At 41.1% G+C, this 19,797-nt stretch overlaps 1 protein-coding gene across 5 annotated transcripts in view; it reads right to left on the bottom strand.

The window, feature by feature from the left end:
• The window catches only part of DHX58 (DExH-box helicase 58), a 30,797-nt gene that overhangs the window by 5,474 nt on the left and 5,526 nt on the right, over positions 1-19,797 (bottom strand). For 4 of the 5 annotated variants that reach the window (XM_087968532.1, XM_087968534.1, XM_087968529.1 and 1 more), the window contains exons 1-10: positions 18,413-18,521; positions 16,748-16,938; positions 16,196-16,397; positions 11,352-11,542; positions 8,392-8,508; positions 8,154-8,280; positions 7,477-7,668; positions 3,473-3,729; positions 985-1,134; positions 442-603 (exon numbers count right to left, since the gene is read on the bottom strand). In XM_087968532.1, coding sequence (XP_087824658.1) covers positions 442-603; positions 985-1,134; positions 3,473-3,729; positions 7,477-7,668; positions 8,154-8,280; positions 8,392-8,508; positions 11,352-11,542; positions 16,196-16,397; positions 16,748-16,915 — 1,566 coding nt within the window. In that variant the 5' untranslated portion in view covers positions 16,916-16,938; positions 18,413-18,521. Of the gene's footprint in view, positions 1-441; positions 604-984; positions 1,135-3,472; positions 3,730-7,476; positions 7,669-8,153; positions 8,281-8,391; positions 8,509-11,351; positions 11,543-16,195; positions 16,398-16,747; positions 16,939-18,412; positions 18,522-19,797 lie in introns of those variants that run through there. The other variant, XM_087968530.1, reaches the window with a different exon arrangement.

Here is a 19,797-nt window from a genome sequence, read left to right as displayed (position 1 = left end):
GTATTGTTTCAAAATCCATGTAAGTAGCCTGAAGTTCATCTGTAATGTTCTATGATCCTCAACAGGTCCATGGTTCAGATAAGAACTCCACACCACTGGAACTACAGTACCTAAAACTTCCTGCAATTCTTTTTTATAAGTATCCAGATATGTCTCTAAGATAACATTGAAACTAGGCTTCCAAATTAGGGATTCCATGAGTTCCAATCCTTAACAAATAGCTCAAAGTCTCCCCCCCTTAGAAGACTGTAATTTGAGACTATGAGCCACAATTATGGTGATGTAGAATGGCAGCAAAATAATAGATAAGAGTACATTATTACAGCATGTCAGAATCTGTCTTGCTGTGTTTTCTGCAAAATTAGTACTTTATTCTTATTCTTTTTCAAAGCCTAAATATCAAAGGCCACTTTCTTGGCCTTTCCAGGAAGTTCTTTTTACCTTTTGGTGGTATTCTTTCTCAGGCATCTCCTGCACCCATTTTATGGCACTCTCCATTAGGATCTCCAAAGTTTCATTAAGCCTCTCACGGGCTACCTCCTTGCTGTTGGTCTTGGCCAAAATGGAACAGATGCTGTTTGGGGCACGGGCACGGCCTCTGGCCTTAAGAAAGAGAAAGAAGAGCACCTGCGTTCATCTCCAAAGATCAAGCCCACAAGTGGTCCACTTGTCCTCAAGAACAGGGGTCTCCAACCTTGGCCACTTTAAGACTTGTGGACTTTAACTCCCAGAATTCCTCAGCCAGCAAAGCAAAGCAAAGCAAAGCTGGCTGAGGAATTCTGGGAGTTGAAGTCCACAAGTCTTGAAGTGGCCAAGGTTGGAGACCCCTGCTCAAGAACATACGTGGATCCATCAAAAACTACCCTTCAGTTGAACTCTTATTGTTCTCAATGACCCAGCATTAGCAACACTCCTCCTTTCCTTTCCAGACTCCTTCTGCAGGTATCAAGGTGCATTTTAGTAAGATTCTCAAAATTGACTGACCTGCATCATGGCAATTTCATTTGTCATTAGCCCGTAACGGATTATGATATTACACTCAGGAATGTCCAGCCCTTCCTCAGCCACGCTGGTGGAAAAAAGAAGGTTGAGTTGCCCTTTTCGGAAGCGTTGGATAATGTCTTGTTGTTCTTGCTGAAAGAAACACCCAAGACAAAATTAGAAGGCTTTTTTTATTTGACCCTGGAGCGAAATTGGGATGCTCAATCCCAGAAGGCAGATGTGGCCTTCCTTTAAATACTTTTACCAGAACTTATTCAACTAGTCTATAGACAGGGGTGGGAAACTATGGCCCCTTTATGACCTGTGGACTTAAATTCCCAGAATTCTGAGCATGGCTGGCTCAGGAATTCTGGAAGTTGAAGTCCAGAGGTCATAAAAGGGCTATAGTTCCCCATTCCTGGTATAGACTACATCTGGCAAGGCCTTTCTTTTTTCTTAAGGCATTCTGTGCCATAGGATTTCATTGCAGTGTTAAGTTTCTGTCTTGCCAAAATAATAGCATGTTTAATTTGATTTAAATGTCATATTGCGTTACTGTATTTACTCTTCTTTTGCAGTAACCTAATAAAACAAATCAATAATATCGGTAGTATTGTATAGTAATATAATGTGGTAAGAATTGTTATCTGTCTGCACTTTGCTAAGATTTTTTCTTGGGAGCTACCCAAGGCATCCTTGGTGAGCAGAAAATCAGATTTAAGGAATGACTATTTAAAGAGTTGATGTGTCCCCAGCAGTACTTATAATTCAGGGCTGTGCAATATTTTCAATTCAAAGGCAAAAGGTGCTTTAAAGCAGGGGTCCCCAACCGCCGGTCCGCGGACCAGTACCGGTCCGCGGAACAAGTCTTACCGGGCCGCTGGTTGTTGGCGCCGCCATCTTTTTGATAAAAAGTGCTTCCGTGAGCTTTTCCGGTAGAAAGCTCACCGGAAGCACTTTTTCATCAAAAAGATGGCGGGCTTAGCGCTCGGTGAGCTTTTCCGGTAGAAAGCCATTTCTACCCGAAAAAACTCACCGGAAGCGCTGGCGCTGCCATCTTTTTCATCAAAAAAAGATGGCGCCACCCAGTTGATGCCGGTACCGGGCCGCAGCGCCCAGCTGATGCCAGTACCGGGCCGCGGCATAAAAAAGGTTGGGGATCACTGCTTTAAAGTATGGGGAAATGCGAATGTAAACTTCTTGACTAAGTTGCATCAAATGATAGCTTGTACGTGTGACCCACAGATTAGTTGTCATAGAAAGAACTTTAGTTTCCCCAAACATCACTTCTATAGCGATAATTGCTGCTGGAGTTCCTTGATATATTCAGCTACGAGGCCACAAACCATGAGAAATCAATCCATCATGTTTGTGAGACTTCTGATATTCAAAGCTCTTTTTTATGTATGTAATGGTTGTGAAAATGACTTTGGAGACTGGCCAAAGAGACCTTGCAAAGGGAACAATCAGGTAACGAAACACCATAACCCACAGCTGGATAGTGGATGAGGCAAAGACCCTCCCTAGTCTCTTGGTTGTGAAGAAGGGAAAAATATAATTTTTAAACTTCCAAGATTCTGTCACTGAAGCAAAAAAGTAAAATTAATTAATCTGGTTGTGCTTCCTATCCAGTCTGCCCTGCAAAGCTTCTGTTTTAGCTTAGCCAAGAAAACAGAAAACTACAGAACATATTTACTATATTTACTATATTGTTTTGGAAATACCCTGACAAAGTTCCCCAAATCATGTGTTTTCTGGGGTCCTAAATATTTTTTCCTGCTTAAATAACGCTGGAGTGAAACATTTTTGAGTAAATGTATGTACCCAACAGGGCTCTATTCCACACTAAAACTGGGAAGATATTTTAAAAAATAACTTGGCGTGACTCAGCACTCAATTATTACTAATGCATTAAAGTTTAACTAGCCAGTTGAACCATGTACAAGTAACAAAGGAATTGAGCTGTCCATTGTGGCTTTAGCATTAATTTCACTTTTAGAATTAAGGTAAGGAGCCAAGGCTATTCCCTGTCAAATTAGCTCTCTGTTTCAGACCAGATTCCTTGCTTGGTCATACCAAACCAAATTAAAGACAAATAATTTTTCTTGGATATTTTCTATTCTTGATTTGGAAAAGAATATTTACTAGATCAAATGAATGAAGAAAAAGGGTAATGTTGCAGGATCCAATCTGAGTCGGTCACTGGGATCAGAAGTTTTTTTCTTCCAAGCTTTTGGACTTGTGCTGGAGCCCTGAGGATGGCTCCAGTAGGAGCTCAAAAGGCTTGGAAGAACAAACCCCTGGTCCCGATAACCAATTCAGATTGGATCTTGCAAGATCAAATGAAATTATGCATAGAGAAATGTCCTTTGTCATAGTGCATACCCTTATGAATTGGCTTTCAGTCTTTTGGGGGTCTCATCCCTATTAGACTTACAGTAGATCTGGGAATGGGATAGAGGCTTTTCCACATTTTTTTTTGTAGACTTACCTGCGTCATGTGTTTTGTCTGACTGCTGGGGCCAACCCCAGTTAGAACATCAGACTTGATCCCAAGTGCACACAAAGCCTGATTGCCCAGGACCCACTCATGTAGTGAATAGGCACTCTGGCGTGTCCAAGTGAACACAATGCCCCGTGAGCTCTTCAGTTCTTGGAACTGGTCTTGCAGGACTTGTTGCAGCTTGCCAAGTTTGGGATTCTCGTAGCGACTGTCTTTAGCAAGGCCCAAGAAAGACAACCTGTTCTCTGTAAACCAAAGGGGTCTCAAATAAGGATGAGCGGCAAGGGGAATCATTCCTGAATCTGACACGTATCTATAATATGTCTTGATCCTGTATCTCAGTTAGCATTTAACCCAAAAGATTAACGTAGGTAAAAAGATGCTTTCTCAAGAGACAACTGGACTTCCTTGGTTTTCCTTGAAGATGTTTGGCACAACACAGGAGAACAAACACACCAGAACAGGATTCAACAGCCCATCTGCATTTGAAAGACAAAGGTCTCTCTTTTGAAGAAAGCAAAGTCCACATTCTGGACAGAGAGGCCTGCTGGTTTGAAAGAGAGGTCAATGAGGCCATCTATGTCACAACTGACATCCCTCTCTCAACAGAGTGGAAAGGATACGACACTACCTATCTCCTGTGTACAACAAAGTTCTTTCAGCAGTTCCAAAAAGGTTGTACATCAAGGTGACCCTGAAGGCACAGATAAACCAAGCCTCAACAATTTTCAGAAAGAGTACTAACGACCAGTTGACTGCAAGGAGTATAAATCCTTCTCCACCATTCAGTCAGACCTGAAAAAGCTTCTTGAATGAGAAGCGAAACAACTTCAAGGAAAAACAAAGAAAGTTCAGTTGCCTCTTGAAAAAGTACCTTTGGGCAACCATGACCTGGATGACTGAGAATCTCTATAAACATCAAGATGGCAAACATACTTAATATTCCTGCCTCCTTCCAAGCCATTCTACTTTTCTTCCCGTTGGAGCCCTTCTATTTCCTCCTCTTGCTATTATCAAACAATATTCTTCCTTACCATTTCCCAGCATCCCATGCCCTTCTTTACACTAATCCAGCACATACTTCACAAAATGTGAATGGGGAACTACAGTATAAGGAGAGTGAAATGTTCCCTAATTTTTTTTTGTTCTGCCAATTTGGATCAAGAGATTAGAATGTAAATCCTAGGAAGAAAGACTAAACAAATTAACATTTCAACTAGATTAGTAGAACCCAATAATATATAAATGTTTAAAAGATTTATGTTCAAATATCAATGTTTAGGCCATCTAACCACTGAAGCACAGCAATGTTTATATGTATATGTATATGTGTATTTGTATTTGTATTTGTATATGTATATGTATACGTATATGTATATATGGTATTCAGCTTTTTTTGGGTATTTTCCCACGTCATTATAGTTGTGCTTTTAAAGTTGTAGCAACGTTTCGGCAGAATCTCATCTGCCATCACCAGGCTTCTGTATTGTTATACACAATACAGAAGCCTGGTGATGGGTATTTGTATGTGGATCTTTGGTTATTCGGGTTTTAATACCACGAAAACTTAAGAATATATATATGTATGTATGTATGTATGTATGTATGTATGTATGTATGTATGGCATTCGGCTTTGTTCGGGTATTTTCCATGTCATTGTAGTTGTTCTTTTAAAGTTGTAGCAACGTTTCAGCAGAATCTCATCTGCCATCATCAGGCTTCTGTAGTGTTAGTCTGTGAGTCAGACTTTTACAGTGGTTTCAGATTTAAATTTGGGGCAGCCTATTGCTGTGCCAGAATGGTTTTTTCTTCATCCTGATTGGTTGGGAGTCTTGGTCTGTGTTTATTGGTCTCGGAGTTTGCTGTGTTCTGCTTGATTGGTGTCTCTAATATCTTCTGTCTGTTTTTTGGCTCTTTTTGTATCTTGATTGGCTGGCAGCATTGTGTTACTTTATTGGAGGCCTTTAGTGCAGCTTGGCTTGGGTAAATGGACGGCTATCATTAGTTAGGAAGCTGGGTTTCATCTGGGTGCCTGGTTGGGGTGTGTTTGAGCTGGAGGTATCAGGGGATCTGTTTGTGCCCAGGTGTTTGCCTGGCTTGTGGTGTGGAGATTTTTTTGTTTGTGAGTGCAGGCTTCCAAATGATTGACAGCCTGGTGGAATCATCTCTTCTATTCATGCTTTCTGGTCTTTTTCAATCTCTATGGCTTCTCTGATGATTCTGTGGCTAGGGTTTTCTATAGTGGCTAGGGTTTTGGTGCCATTGAAGTTGATGCTATGACCTGTGGCTTCCATGTGTTGGACTAGTGAGGAAGTGTGTTCCAGCTTTTTGACTGCATTTTTGTGTTCATCCAGGCGGGTACTTATTCTTCTATTGGTCTGTCCAATGTATGTGGCTGGGCATGATGCACAGGGGACTTCAGTATATGCCTTGGTTTTCCAGGTCAATTTTATCTTTGGGGTTGCTAAGGATGGCTGCTATTTTTCTGTCTGTTTTGAAGGCAGTCTTGATGTGATGTCTGTGTAGTACCTTACTAATTTTGTCTGTAGTACTTCTTATGTAGGGCAGGACAGCTGTTCCATAGGTCTGTTCATCTTCTGGGTCTCTATTATGTTTCAGTGTGTTTTTGTGGATCAAGCTGGTGATTTTCCTTTTGTGGAAGCCGTTGGCTGTCAGTACTTTAGTCAGGGTGCATAGTTCAGTCTTAATGTGTGTCTTGTCTGCCAGGCGTTTGGTTCTGGTAATTAGTGTTTTAGCCATGGAGTTTATCTGTGCTGGGTGGTGTAAACGGAAACAAACAAACAACTACCATTCCTAGATGTACTAATCTACAAAAAAACAGATGGCACACTAGGACACACCGTATACCAGAAGAAAACACACACTAACCGCTACCTCAACGCCCAATCCCACCACCACCCAGCACAGATAAACTGAATAGAATAGAAGAGATGATTCCACCAGGCTGTCAATCATTTGGAAGCCTGCACTCACAAACAAAAAATCTCCACACCACAAGCCAGGCAAACACCTGGGCACAAACAGATCTCCCCTGATACCTCCAGCTCAAACACACCCCAACCAGGCACCCAGATGAAACCCAGCTTCCTAACTAATGATAGCCGTCCATTTACCCGAAGCCAAGCTGCACTAAAGGCCTCCAATAAAGTAACACAATGCTGCCAGCCAATCAAGATACAAAAAGAGCCAAAAACAGACAGAAGATATTAGAGACACCAATCAAGCAGAACACAGCAAACTCGAGACCAATAAACACAGACCAAGACTCCCAACCAATCAGGATGAAGAAAAACCATTCCTGCACAGCAATAGGCTGCCCCAAATTTAAATCTGAAACCACTGTAAAAGTCTGACCCACAGACGGACACAATACAGAAGCCTGATGATGGCAGATGAGATTCTGCTGAAACGTTGCTACAACTTTAAAAGAACAACTACAATGACGTGGGAAAATACCCGAACCAAGCCAAACACCATACATGTAAGTACCATTAAGAAATATATATATATATATATATATATATATATATATATATATATATATATATATATACACACACACACACACACACATACACACACACATGTATGTATGTATGTATGTATGTATGTATATGTATGTTGGGGGGGTGAAGCTAGTTCGCCTTTTCATAATGCACCATGGATAGTGGAAGAGCGTGAACTAAAACTAAACTAAACCTACACGAATTAGCAATTGCTGGCAACCAGACTACTCTGTAGACTTTTCTGGCTTTCAAAATACATGGCAGGCTGAATTAAAAGGATGCTCGTTCTAGATCTATAATTCTATGGATTTTTTGGCAACCATGTTGTTATTTTTCACCTAAGGGACAAACGGATATCTAGGAATTCACTCTGAATCAGAAAAATGACACCATCAACTCCACCAATGTGAGACTAGCCCGTCCCTTCTTTTCTTCTACAATTTCCTTTACTGACAGACACTTACCATCAAAGAGCTGGAAAAGATACTGTTCGCTTTCTTGTGTTAATTTCTTAGTAGCTTGTTCTATTTGGTAAAACTCATCCAGCATATTGAAGGCATCAATCATGCGCACGGTTTCATTGGTCAGCAGGGCATCATTGTATTTCCGCAGATGCAGGGCACAAACTCGGGTTTTTTGGCAACATTCTTTTGCTCCTTAACACCACAAAGACAGCAAATGTCATGATAATGGTCTGTCACATGATCTTTCCATTAATCTGACTCATAAATATGAGTCAGTTGCTAAGCATCTAAATTTTGATCCCATGACCATGGGGATGCTGCAATGGTCATGTGAAAACTGGTCAGAAGTCAGTCTTTTCAGTGCCATTGTAACTTTGCACAGTCACTAAATGAACTGTTGTAAGTTGAGGACAGCCTGCATTACCTCGGTGGTGCAGTGGTTAGAGTGCAGTACTGCAAGCTACTTCTGCAGCCAGCTGCCTACAATTTGGCAGTTCAAATCCCACCAGGTTCAAGGTTGACTCAGCCTTCCATCCAGATGGGTAAAATGAGGACCCAAATTGTTGGGGGCAATAGGTTGACTCTGTAAACGGCTTAGAGAGGGCTGTAAAGCACTGTGAAAGGGTATATAACTCTAAGTGCTATTGCTATTACAAAGCCTCCTATGGGATACTCACCTTTCATTTCAAGCTCCACAACTTGCTGCTCAAAGCACTTGGTACCAAAGTTCGCAGTAATGTCAGATACATTTAGGTAAGTATAAATCTGGGTCATTATCTCCCGGAGCTTTTCTCCAAATGGGTCCTGGAGATGATAAAATGAGAAAGGTGGAGTGGGAGGAAATGTTAACCTTCTCATCTACACTGCCCATTCATTTTTTTCAAAAGTTCCTTAAGAGATTCCTGGTGATCTTACCTGCAACCTTGGTTCTGCCAGATCGTACTGTTTCTTGGGACATGGAACATGACAATCAAGAGAGGAATTCTTTTTATTGATTGACATAATTCTTTCAGCATCCAGGTTAGCACAGATCTGGAAAGAATTAGCACAGCTGTGTGACTACTTCAGGAAATAGGGGGTAAACCAACTGGTCTCAAAGGCAAGTTGGAATGCCTTTAAGGGATGCGGTGGTAGAAAGAGATGAAAACAAATTTGCCTGTTTATTTATACATGCCATGAATTATGGGCTGCCCAGTTCACAAGGATTTGGAGTCATTTACAATAGTAATCCTTATCAATAAAAATAACAGCTATCCCGTTCAATTTGAATTATCATATTATTTATATTTATATATTATATAATTATAATTATTATAATTATTAGAGAGCCTTGGTGGCGCAGTGGTTAGAGTGCAGTACTGCAAGCTACCTTCTGCTGCAGCCAGCTGCCTGCAATTTGGCAGTTCAAATTTCACCAGGCTCAAGGTTGACTCAGCCTTCCATCCTTCTGAGGTGGGTAAAATGAGGACCCAAAATTGTTGGGGGTAAACTGCTTAGAGTGGGCTGTAAAGCACTATAAAGCAGTATATAAGTTTAAGTACTATTGCTATTGCTATCTAATTAAACAGCCCAAGTACCATCAGCGACGAAATGCTCAGGAGCTTCTTGAAGCCAAGACGTTGGAGGCATGCCTTACTTTGGAGCCAGTGAGGAAGTATTGTCCTGGGTCCTTATTTTCTTTTGTAGTTTGCACAGAAAGGAGCAAGTCTCAGTAGGAGTGAAGGTCCTATGGGTATTGGGTGTCAACTCATGCAAGGCTTTAAAAGGGACACATAACACTTTAAAATGAACGGGAGCTGAACCAGTAACAAAAGGTGCAGCATAGAGATAATGCTGCTAAATCTGCTATCTCTAGTTAGGAGATGAATTGCTGTATTTTGGACCTGCTGAAGCATCTGAAGGAAGTGCCATGCAAAGCATGTTAAAATACTCTCTAAAATAACAGGTGGCTCTGGCCCAAATCAGGGCATCTCAGTCCCAAAAGGCCAATGTGACTTGATAGTCTACTTACTACTACTTGCAAGATGTTTTGTTCCTTCTTTTCCAGATGTGGGGAATTTGCAAGGGGGGAGGGGTGTTAGGGTTTCCTTAATCTGCAACTGAAATGCTATAATTGAGGAACAGTTTTACCATCTGATGATAATACTCGATTCTGGAAGCTGACTTATATTGGGGTAACAATGGAGATGACCAGGTTGAGCCTCAAGAAGAGGTGGGGGAGTCAAACATGTCATAAGCCACGAGTCCCTTCACACCCACAAGAGAGCTAAGTCCAGCCCACCTTAAATGCCTCTCTTATCTCCCACTGATTTCCTTTAATGGCCAGTTGGTCAGATTCTAGTGGAGAGCTTAAAACTTGCAATAAATCTTTCTGCTCATTTGAACTGCCTGAATCTCTTGATTTCCTTGGCATTTGACAGGTAGATTGGAGTCTTGAAAAATATGGAATAACTGGAAAAGGTGCAGAAAAGTTAACGAAAATGAGTAGCCCTCCAAGAAGGACAACCACGTTCAGAGTATTATTTTTTTTAGCTCAGAAAGCAAGTATGGGACTGTTTTTGATACAGAAGTTAAAGAGAAGAATCCTGGTACAGAAAATTAAGGTGGGAAAAAGTATTTCTCCTTCTTTCAAAATATTGCGACATTCAGTAACGTGAGAAAATGTGGTAAAACAGCAGAATTTGTTTCCACCAGATTATGTGACATTTTCAAAAAGGACTAAGCAAAAGTTAGGACAGAAAAGAGCCATCAATGGTTTCTTTCTTCAGTATTACAGGCAATATACTGAATATTAATTTCTGGGGAAGGACAAACCTTGAGAACTTCCCAAATGTACCTTAGTGTCCTCTTTGTGACTAGTTGGCCTACTTCATCAGGATTCTTCTTATAGTCTTATTATCCATCAAGGTTAGTGATCTATTTTAGGAGGTCCCAGGGAAAGCACTTTATATGTCTTAACTGGAGAAGACAAGGATGCAGGCTAATAGATACAAAGCATGTGCTTGTCTTTGAACTACTGTGTTTCCCTGAAAATAAGACCTGGTCTTATTTTCTTTTGGGCTCCAAAATAAGCATTAGGGCTTATTTTGGGGGAAACACAATTTCAGGGTGATCAACCTGAAAGCTGAAAGAGCCAGCAAGTGCGCAGGGACCGACGGTATCCAGCAGCAGCTGCAGCCCGCCAGTCCCTTAGTTGGCACATTCTGAGGCTGCACAGAGAGGAAGGCATGGAGAGAAAGGCAGGTGATCCCGATGTGCAGCATGAGCTGCAGGGAAGCCAAGAGACATGAAGATGAGCCTCATGCGGAAGCCCGTTGCTCCAACCCACCAACATATCTGGATCGTCTTTCCCCGCTGCACCTCTGCCTCTGTCTGCTGCTGGTGTCCCCATGTGAAGACGAGCCTCCCGCGGCTATTCATCACTCCGACTCACCGATGCTCGGCTTCCCCACAACCCGTGTGGTGCATCTGGATCGCTTGCCTCCCCCTCTGCCTCTGCTTCCGCCTGCTGCTTGCACAGATAATCAGCTCACCTGTGCTGCGTGGGCTGTGGCTGCTGCTAGACACAGTCGGCCCAGGTGTGCTCACCGCCTCTTATGCTGGCCATGCCCACCCCTCTTCACTAGAACTTATTTTTGGGTTACACGTAAAAGGTACACACATAAAAAACAGGCTAGGGCTTATTTTTTGGATAGATCTTCTTTTCCGGGAAACATGGTATATGCTCTTTGAAAATCCCATTATCGGTATGAAAGAGAACTGTGTTTGCAATGAAGAGCAAACTCCAAACTTATGACTATGCGAGGGAAAAGAGAGGAACCCATAATGCCACCAAACTACCAATACTTGAACTAAGTGTCTTCCATCAGACTCACCTCAAGGATGTGGGCCTTAGCTGCTTCAAGGGTAGTTGAACTTCCAGTACCTAGAGAGGCTGTGAGACCCAAAATCTGAGGTAAACCCTGTTGGCCTTTCAACTTGCGGTCCAAGTAGTCCTCCATAATCTTGTTATAAACAGTTCCTTTGTGAGTGTGGTGACACTCATCAACCACCAATAGAGAGAAATCTGCACAACATATAGAAAGGGATAAACAGCTTTTACCCTAATTATAGTGCATTCTTCTTTTAATAGACTGCTTGTGGGAAGAGAATGTCCTTATTCAGGAATATTTGCTGAATTGGAGAGTATAGGTAGTCCTTGACATACAACAATTAATTTAGTGACGTTCAAAAACCTCCCGAAAGAGTGTTAGAGTGGGGGCCATTCTAATCTCTGGGGCAATGATATTCCAGAGAGACGGAGCCACCACGGAGAAGGCCCTTCTTCTGGGTCCCATCAGGTGTATCTCCCTCAGGGATGGGACCCGCAACATTCCCTGCCTCCTCGCTCTAATGGGCCGGGTCGATGTCACTGGCAAGAGATGTTTCCTCAGATAACCTGGATCCAAGCCACGAAGGGCTTTAAAAGTGACAACCAGCACCTTGAATTGCACCCAAATAAAAATAAAAAATACCCAAAATATGTCAATATGTCCTCCATTCATTGTAGAAAGGCCTTTGGATGTGTCAATCATGTCACTCTATGAACAGGGCTTAGAAAAACGGTAATCCCAGAACAAACTGCTCAGAGAGTTCTGTAAAGCATTTCGGAGCAGTATATAAGTCTAAGTGCTATTGCTAACTCTTTGCGCTTATGTGAAACCTATACATAGGATAGAAAGCCACAATCCTTCTGGTACCTGGAGAAAAGATTGTCAGGTCAGCAAGAAGTGGTAAAAGGCTTTATAATCTTTCCTATTTATTGAAACTGCGTGCTGAATATGCATTGAGGAAAAGCTGGATTGAAGAGCATGCCTTTAAAATGGGATGGAAACAACAACTTGTGCTTATACTGTACTCAACACAGTTTAATAGATGAAAATGGAAATAGTCTGGAAGCTTTAGTCATGAAAGACAAGGAGCACAGTGAAAAAAGAAGACCAAATTAATGATAACTGTAACAGCAACTAGCCTTGTAATTGATACTGAAGAAGGAGATAGCGCCTGCCTTTCAGGACTGATTATCAGCAGTAAAGCACCCACAGTCAGGAAATAAAGCATAGACTAGTACTTGGTAGGATAACAGTGAAAGCCTTGGGAAAAAAAACTGTCAAATGCTATATTGTGTCTGTATCGGGGGTCCCCAACCTGTGGACTGCAGCCCACTACCGGGCTGTGGCCTGTTCACCACCCCTCGACTTGCGCTATCGTGGGGAAATAGTCATATTATGTTCTTTGTGCCTTTAAGTTAGTTTAACCCTTGGTGACTGCCTAAAAAAGTCCCTGCATTTTTCTTGGCAACATTTTCTGAAGTGGTTTCCTATGCAGGGGTCTTCAAACTTGACAGCTTTAAGACTTGTGGACTTCAATTCCCAGAATTCCTCCTCCAGTCATGTTAGCTCAGGAATTCTGGGAGTTGAAGTCCACAAGTCTTAAACTTGCCAAGTTTGAAGACCCTTGTCGTATAGCCTTCTTTCTAGGGCTAAGAGAAAGTAACAGGCCCAAAGTAACCCAGCTGGCTTCCTAGCTAAATCAGAACTAGAATTTAGGGGTCCCCAACCCCTAGTCTGTGGACTAGTACCAGACCACGGCATGCCAGGAACTGGGCCGGGCAAACAAGAGAAGCCTCAATCATGGGATGCAGGCAGCATGCAAAACCACGCCCCCTCTGATCTGTGGAAAAAACCCGGTCCCTGGTGCCCAAAAGGTTTGGGGCCGCTGTATTAGTTTCTTCACATTTGGGATTCTACAGCATTGGGAGGACTGTTCAAGAGGCAGAATATCTCTACTGCAAGTGGATTGCAAAACCTATGTTGTGGCTGTCGAGATCCCCCTTGGTTGGAGCTCCAGTTAAAACCTGTTCTTGGTTTCGTTTTTGGAGCTGTCACTCAGCATAACAGAGCTTTGCAATCATGTGGTGTAACTTTTCAGTTATATAGCACTAACTCTAAAAAGCTACTTGGCAACTGGATTTAGAGAAGAGTGGACATACAGTGTAACATGGAAGAGGAAATGGAGAGGTTCCATTCCCAATTATTCTTGATCAAACTTGGCTAACCCTTGAAAGGAATCCCTTTACATTTACTTCATTATCCATTTTACTTCCAAGAAAAATTAGGTCAGTTTCTGGTTACAGAGTTCTCAGTGAGGAGTCCAACCTGAAATATGGCTAAATTGAAATGTAATTTGTGTTTCATTCTTTGCTAGGCTCTCAAAAAAATGTAACTTTCAAATATGATTCACCTCCTTTTCTTTGATAGGTCTTTGATAGTGAATAAATTATCCCAAGATTGTGGAAGATTCCACAAAGGCTTTCCCTACTCTCAGAAGGAAGATCTGCTAATTTCTGGGTGTTCCAAGTTGCTCTATTGGTGATCACAGGGCGATGTTCAAAAGGTGACAATAGAGACAATACAAAACGATCACTTCATAAACACATGGAACTACATAGGAGAAGAAACCCATCAGGACTAGATTCAGCAGTCCATCTGCATTTAAAAGACAAAGGTCTCTTTTTTGAAGACAGCAAAGTCCACATTTTGGACAGAGAGGACCTCTGGATTGAAAGAGGAGACAAAGAGGCCATCTATGTCAAAACTGAACAGTCCTCTCTCAGTGACATCATCTATCTCTAATCTACAACACAGTCCTTTTAACAGTTCCAAGAAGGCTCCATGCCCATTTGCACTATTCAGATAAACCTCCAGGTGACCTTAACAACTCACTCAAAGAATGCAAATGACCAGCTGTCTGCAAGGAGTATAAATCTTTCCATTCCCCACCATCCAGTCAGAGCTGAAGAAGCTTCTTGTATGAGAAGCGAAACCAAAAAGTACAATTGCCTCTTGCAAAAGCATCTTTGGGACAATAGAGACAAATAGTGAGCTTGAATGGGGGATTCACAGCTAAAACTGGATTATTACTGTATGCTGCTGCTCCCTGTTCGTGAAGAGACTGACTGTTCCAGTAATGTTCTACTGTGAATCTGCTATAACCTGCTTTAGACAAAGAAACCAAAAACCACAACAATGGTTTTACTCCTTCTCCAGAACACTTTTTTCTATAGGCTCTAATAAATAGATTTTATGTATAGAGAGTCCTCAATCAACAACATTCATTTAGTATCTGTTCAAAGTTACAACGGCACTGAAAAAAGTGACTTATGTCCGTTTTTCGCACTTAAGACCGTTGCAGCATCTCTGTGATCATATGATCAAAATTAGGATTCTTGGCAACAGGTTCATATTTATGATGGCTGCGGTATCCTGGGGTCGTATGATTTTCTCTTTGCAAGCAAAGTCAATTGGAAAGCCAGATTCATCGAACAACCATGCTATTAATTTAACAACTGCAGTGATTCACTTAACAACGGTGGCAAGAAAGGTCGTAAAATTAACTTGACAGCTGTCTTGCTTAGCAATGGAAATCCTGGGCTCAACTATGGTCATAAGTTGAGGGCCACCTGTATTCCAAGAAATAAAGTGATCTGGCTGAGCAACAGGAATCCAAGGCAGCTCCTTATAACTTGATTGCTATCTGCAGTCTAGAAGCAAAAGACTTACATATGCCCTAGGAACCATAAATTTCATGTCTCTAGAGTAGATAGGTCTTAAAAATGATTCAATAGAATGCTGAGTATAGGTTGTGTGAGCTTGTATTAACTGTATTTTTCGGAGTATAAGAGGCTCTGAAGTATAAGACGCACCTAGTTTTGGGGGAGGAAAACAAGAGAAAAAAAATTGCCTCTGCCTCCCAGCAATTTGCCTCCTTGCAGCAAACAGCAAACAGCCTGTTTCAGCTTCAGCACAGCCTGATTAGCTTAAGCAGCTCGTTGTCAGTTGGATCAGCCTCCCAATGATCAGCTGTTTCAGGCTACAGGGATTGCCATAGCCTATTGCCGCCTCCACGTGCCCCATTTTTGGCCTCTGCATTCCGTTTTCAGCCTCCTTGTGCCCTATTTTCAGCCTCTGTGTGCCCCATTTTTGGCCCATTCCAGGTGGCAGGGATCAGAACAGGCGGAAAATGGGGTGCGTGGAGGCCAAAAATTGGATGCGGAGGTCGAAAAAGGGACGCACGGAGGCGGCAATAGGCAATCTCTGCGGCCTGAAACAGCTGATCATTGGAGGCTGATCCAATCAGTTGCTTGTGCTAATCAGGCTGTGCTGAAGCTGAAACAAACTGTTTTCTGTTTGCTGCCAGGAGGCAAATTGCTGGAAGGCAGAGGCCAAAGGGTTGGGGCGGCCGGGTGGGTGGGGCTTCAGCAACATTTGCTGTATAAGACACACAGACATTTCTACCCACTTTTGGGGATGGAAAAGGTGCATCTTGTACTCCTAAAAATACAGTAATTATTATGCAATTACAAAACAAGAGCATATTTTGGTGGGTTGTTATATTTAATCTGAAAACAATGAGCAAAACTATTATAACAAGTCATATTACAGCAATAGCAATAGCACTTAGACTTATATATTGCTCCATAGTGCTTTATAGCACTCTCTGGATGCTATAAAATGTCAGCATATGTCCTCAACCATCTGGATCTTCATTTTACCTGCCTCAGAAGGTTGGAAGGCCAAGTCAATCTTGGGCCCAATCAGTATCAAACTCCAGGCTATGGCAGACATTATATTTCTGTGAACCACAGTACCTTCCCATTACCCTACCATTCACTACTCACCAGTCAGTTCCACATGCATTTCCTCATCTTGGTTGTTGAGGGCATTATACAGGATTTGGGCTGTGCAAATTATCAAGTCATGGCTCTTTACCATATCTGAGAAGAATAGCTTCTGGAGACTATCACCATAAACAGAGGTAATTTGGAATTGACTTTGTAAGAAACTGAATTCATTCTTCAGATGTTGGTCGACTAGAGATACCTGCCAAGACAAAGTGGCTGCAGTGAAACATTTTCCAGGGGATAAAACAGGCACCATTAGGCCATGCACGTTTCCAAAATGTTTTGGAAGAGGCGTTTTTGAACTGGAAAGAGCACAGCTCTTTTCTGTTAAAGCAACTCCCTTTTCTTCAGCCGTACATGTGACTGAAGAAAAAAACGCTGTTACTTTGTTCTAACTGGTGCAGAAACCTAGAAAAGGGGATGCTTTTATAATAAACAGTTCTACTTGTTTGAGGTCCAAAGTATTTCATCTCTGAGGGTGTTTGTAATCCAAGAAGCCGTGGGCTTTGGAAAATGATCTTCCACCACCCTCTATCTACTGGTACTTACTGTGTTGACTAACACAACCACCTTGTTCTTGTCTTGACTCTCCAAGTGCTTCTTACAAACATAGACAGCTGCTCGAGTCTTTCCAGCACCTGTTGGCAGCCATATGATTATATTCTTTCCTTCCAAAGCAGGCCCAATGACCTCCCACTGATAATCACGCAGCTCCATTGGATCACGCTAAATCTGCTGAACTATAAGGAAAAAAGACAATGAAGATGTGTGCAAGAGTCAGACCAATTCAGCCCAATCTTCTAACTTAATTTACCTGCCCAGATCTTGCTGAAAAAAGCAATTTTTCATTATATAAACCCTATGGCATGCAGAAGAGCACAATCAAGTCCATTAAAAAAACAGAAGAAGGGAAGAGATTTGACAGGGATAAGGAAAAAGCAACAGATGAACCGAACGTACAATAAAACTAAAGAATTAAAAATATCATGAACACAAGGTGAAAAAATACAGGTTGGAGTTCATTTTTGCAGCTACCTGTGTACCTATCATTCAACCCCAATCTACAGATAATTTCCTTTCAGTTAGCTGGACTACTTGCCATCAGTTGTCAAATTCTGGCTAGCGAAAATAGAAATTAAACTCCAGCTAGAGATCACCATACCAGAGATAGAGGGTCTAGAACTGTGAGAAACCAGTTCTAGAAGATAGAACAACCTTTACAAAAATATCCTACTTTTTGGATAAAGTATTGGTTTGCTGGTTTTGAAAATCTTACCATCTAGTTCCACTTTCTTTTATTTACTAAATTACACTTTCATGCTTATATTTTTCCACTTGCTGTACAAGTAGTCTTCAACTTACAACAGTTCGTTCATGACAATTCAAAGTTACAACAGCACTGAAAAAAGTAACTTGTGACCATTTCACACACTTATGACCATTGCAGCATCCCGTGGTCATGTGATCAAAATTCAACTGCTTGGCAACTAGGTCATATTTATATGTTGATTGCAACGTCTCAGGGTCAACTGATCGCCTTTGGCAAGCAAAGTTAACGGGAAAGCCATATATACTTCACAACACTATTACTAACTTAACAACTGAAGTGATTCACTTAACAACTGTGGCAACAAAGGTTGTAAAATGGAGCAAAACTCACTTAACAAATGTTTCACTTAGCAACAGAAATTTTGGTCTCACTTATGATTATAAGTTGAAGAGTTCCTATGTTGCCTTAGAATCCATGCCTTAGAAGTCAATTTTAAAGGTTTTGGGACTGACGGGGGAAAGTATCCATGAACTATTCAACAGAAAGCCAAAAGCATTCTTTTTTAATCTATGCAAAAGGAAAACATACTACATTCTTTTTTGATCAATAGATAACATTTCCTTTTTGAACTAAATAAATTATACATCTCTTGAATCCAGTCCTTAATATCAGAATAATAGTAAATTCAGTTTTTACAAAATATTCTCCAAGCAATATCCCAAGTCCAATGTCACCATACCTCCTAAAACAATCAGTTTCAAAATCTATTAAATTATTCCAAAAGGATGACAGTGACTTTAAGCATGCTGTATCTAATATTAAGCATAAGTGGAAATAACATGATATGCAAAGAAACCCAATGTATTATAACCCATAAACAATTAAAATAGTTACAGCTCAGAAGCGAATGCACAATTCACTACAAACCATCTCAAATTATATACATACCCATTCAATAGCCTGAGCTGGATGCAGTAGAAAAGACGTCTGACATATGAAGTCACATTTATAGTGTTTCCCCTTGCATAGCTTTCTATTATGCCCAGCGAGAGCTTGAAACGAAACTAAAAATGCAGTGTTTATACTGTGGAGCTCCAGCCAAGGGGGTTCTCGACAGCCACATAAATAGGCTTGGCAAACCACTTACCTTCGAGACACACAAGTTCTGCACAACCTCCCCTCAATACTACTGAATCCCATATGAGAAAAATCTGGTAGATTCTTCTTTATTATGTTCTGGCTGTACCTACATACTTTATTAAAAAGTATATATTTGTGAACTGCAACTTTTTACATCCAATATGATTTAAAACTATTGGGCTACAATATTTAGCTTGCTCTGCTTTTGTAAATTTTGATGCTTTTATCACAATATAGTACTTTTATCTTATTTATCATTAAATATTTTAAGTTTACATAAATTTGTTTTAGGAAACTGCAGATACTTAATTGGCAAAGAAAAATATCTCAAGGGTTAAGTCGCTTCCTTACACTTTCAGTAAGATACTCAGTTCGGATCCATGCTAATTCAGTGATGGTTCAGCCATGATACAGTTAGTCCTTGACTTATGACTGCCTAGTTGAGCCTAGCAATTATGGTTATGTTGTTACATAAAATGAGTCATCATTTGACTGACCCAATTTTACAACTTTTTTTCATTGCAATCATTAAGTGAATATAGTAGTCATAACATGAATGTTATGAAAAAATCTTTCAGGACAGCTCCTTGCCTAACCTATGGTCACAAGCCACGGTCATCCCCATCTTCAAAAAGAGAGACCCCAGCCTAGTTGAAAATTACAGACCAATTTCTTTATGCTGCGTCACCTGTAAAGTCATGGAATTAATTATTAACCAATCCATTATCCTCCACTTAGAGACAAACAACCTACTCTCTAATAAACAATTTGGTTTCAGAAAAAAACTATCCTGTAATCTGCAACTCTTACACTGTAAAAACATATGGACTACACAACTCGACCAAGGCAAAGCAATAGACGCAATCTACATAGACTTCTGTAAAGCCTTTGATTCAGTGGTACACAACAAACTACTCCTAAAACTAAAATCTTATGGTATCTTTGGACACCTGCATAACTGGATAGAAGCATTCCTGTCAAACAGACAACAAATGGTCAAAATTGAGAGCGTCCTATCAAATTCTGTACCTGTCAACAGTGGTGTCCCCAAGGCAGTGTTCTAGGACCAACTCTCTTCATACTCTACATAAATGACCTCTGTATTCATATTAAGAGCAACTGCGTTCTCTTCGCTGACGATGTAAAGCTATTCAACACCACAGACAATACTGCTACACTTCAAAAAGAT

The sequence above is a fragment of the Notechis scutatus genome, chromosome 6 (genome assembly GCF_049901735.1).
Source record: "Notechis scutatus isolate UNSWTSFEM ecotype Mainland chromosome 6, rNotScu1.2, whole genome shotgun sequence".
NCBI lineage: Eukaryota > Metazoa > Chordata > Lepidosauria > Squamata > Elapidae > Notechis > Notechis scutatus.
This window is presented reverse-complemented; position numbering and strand designations above follow the sequence as displayed.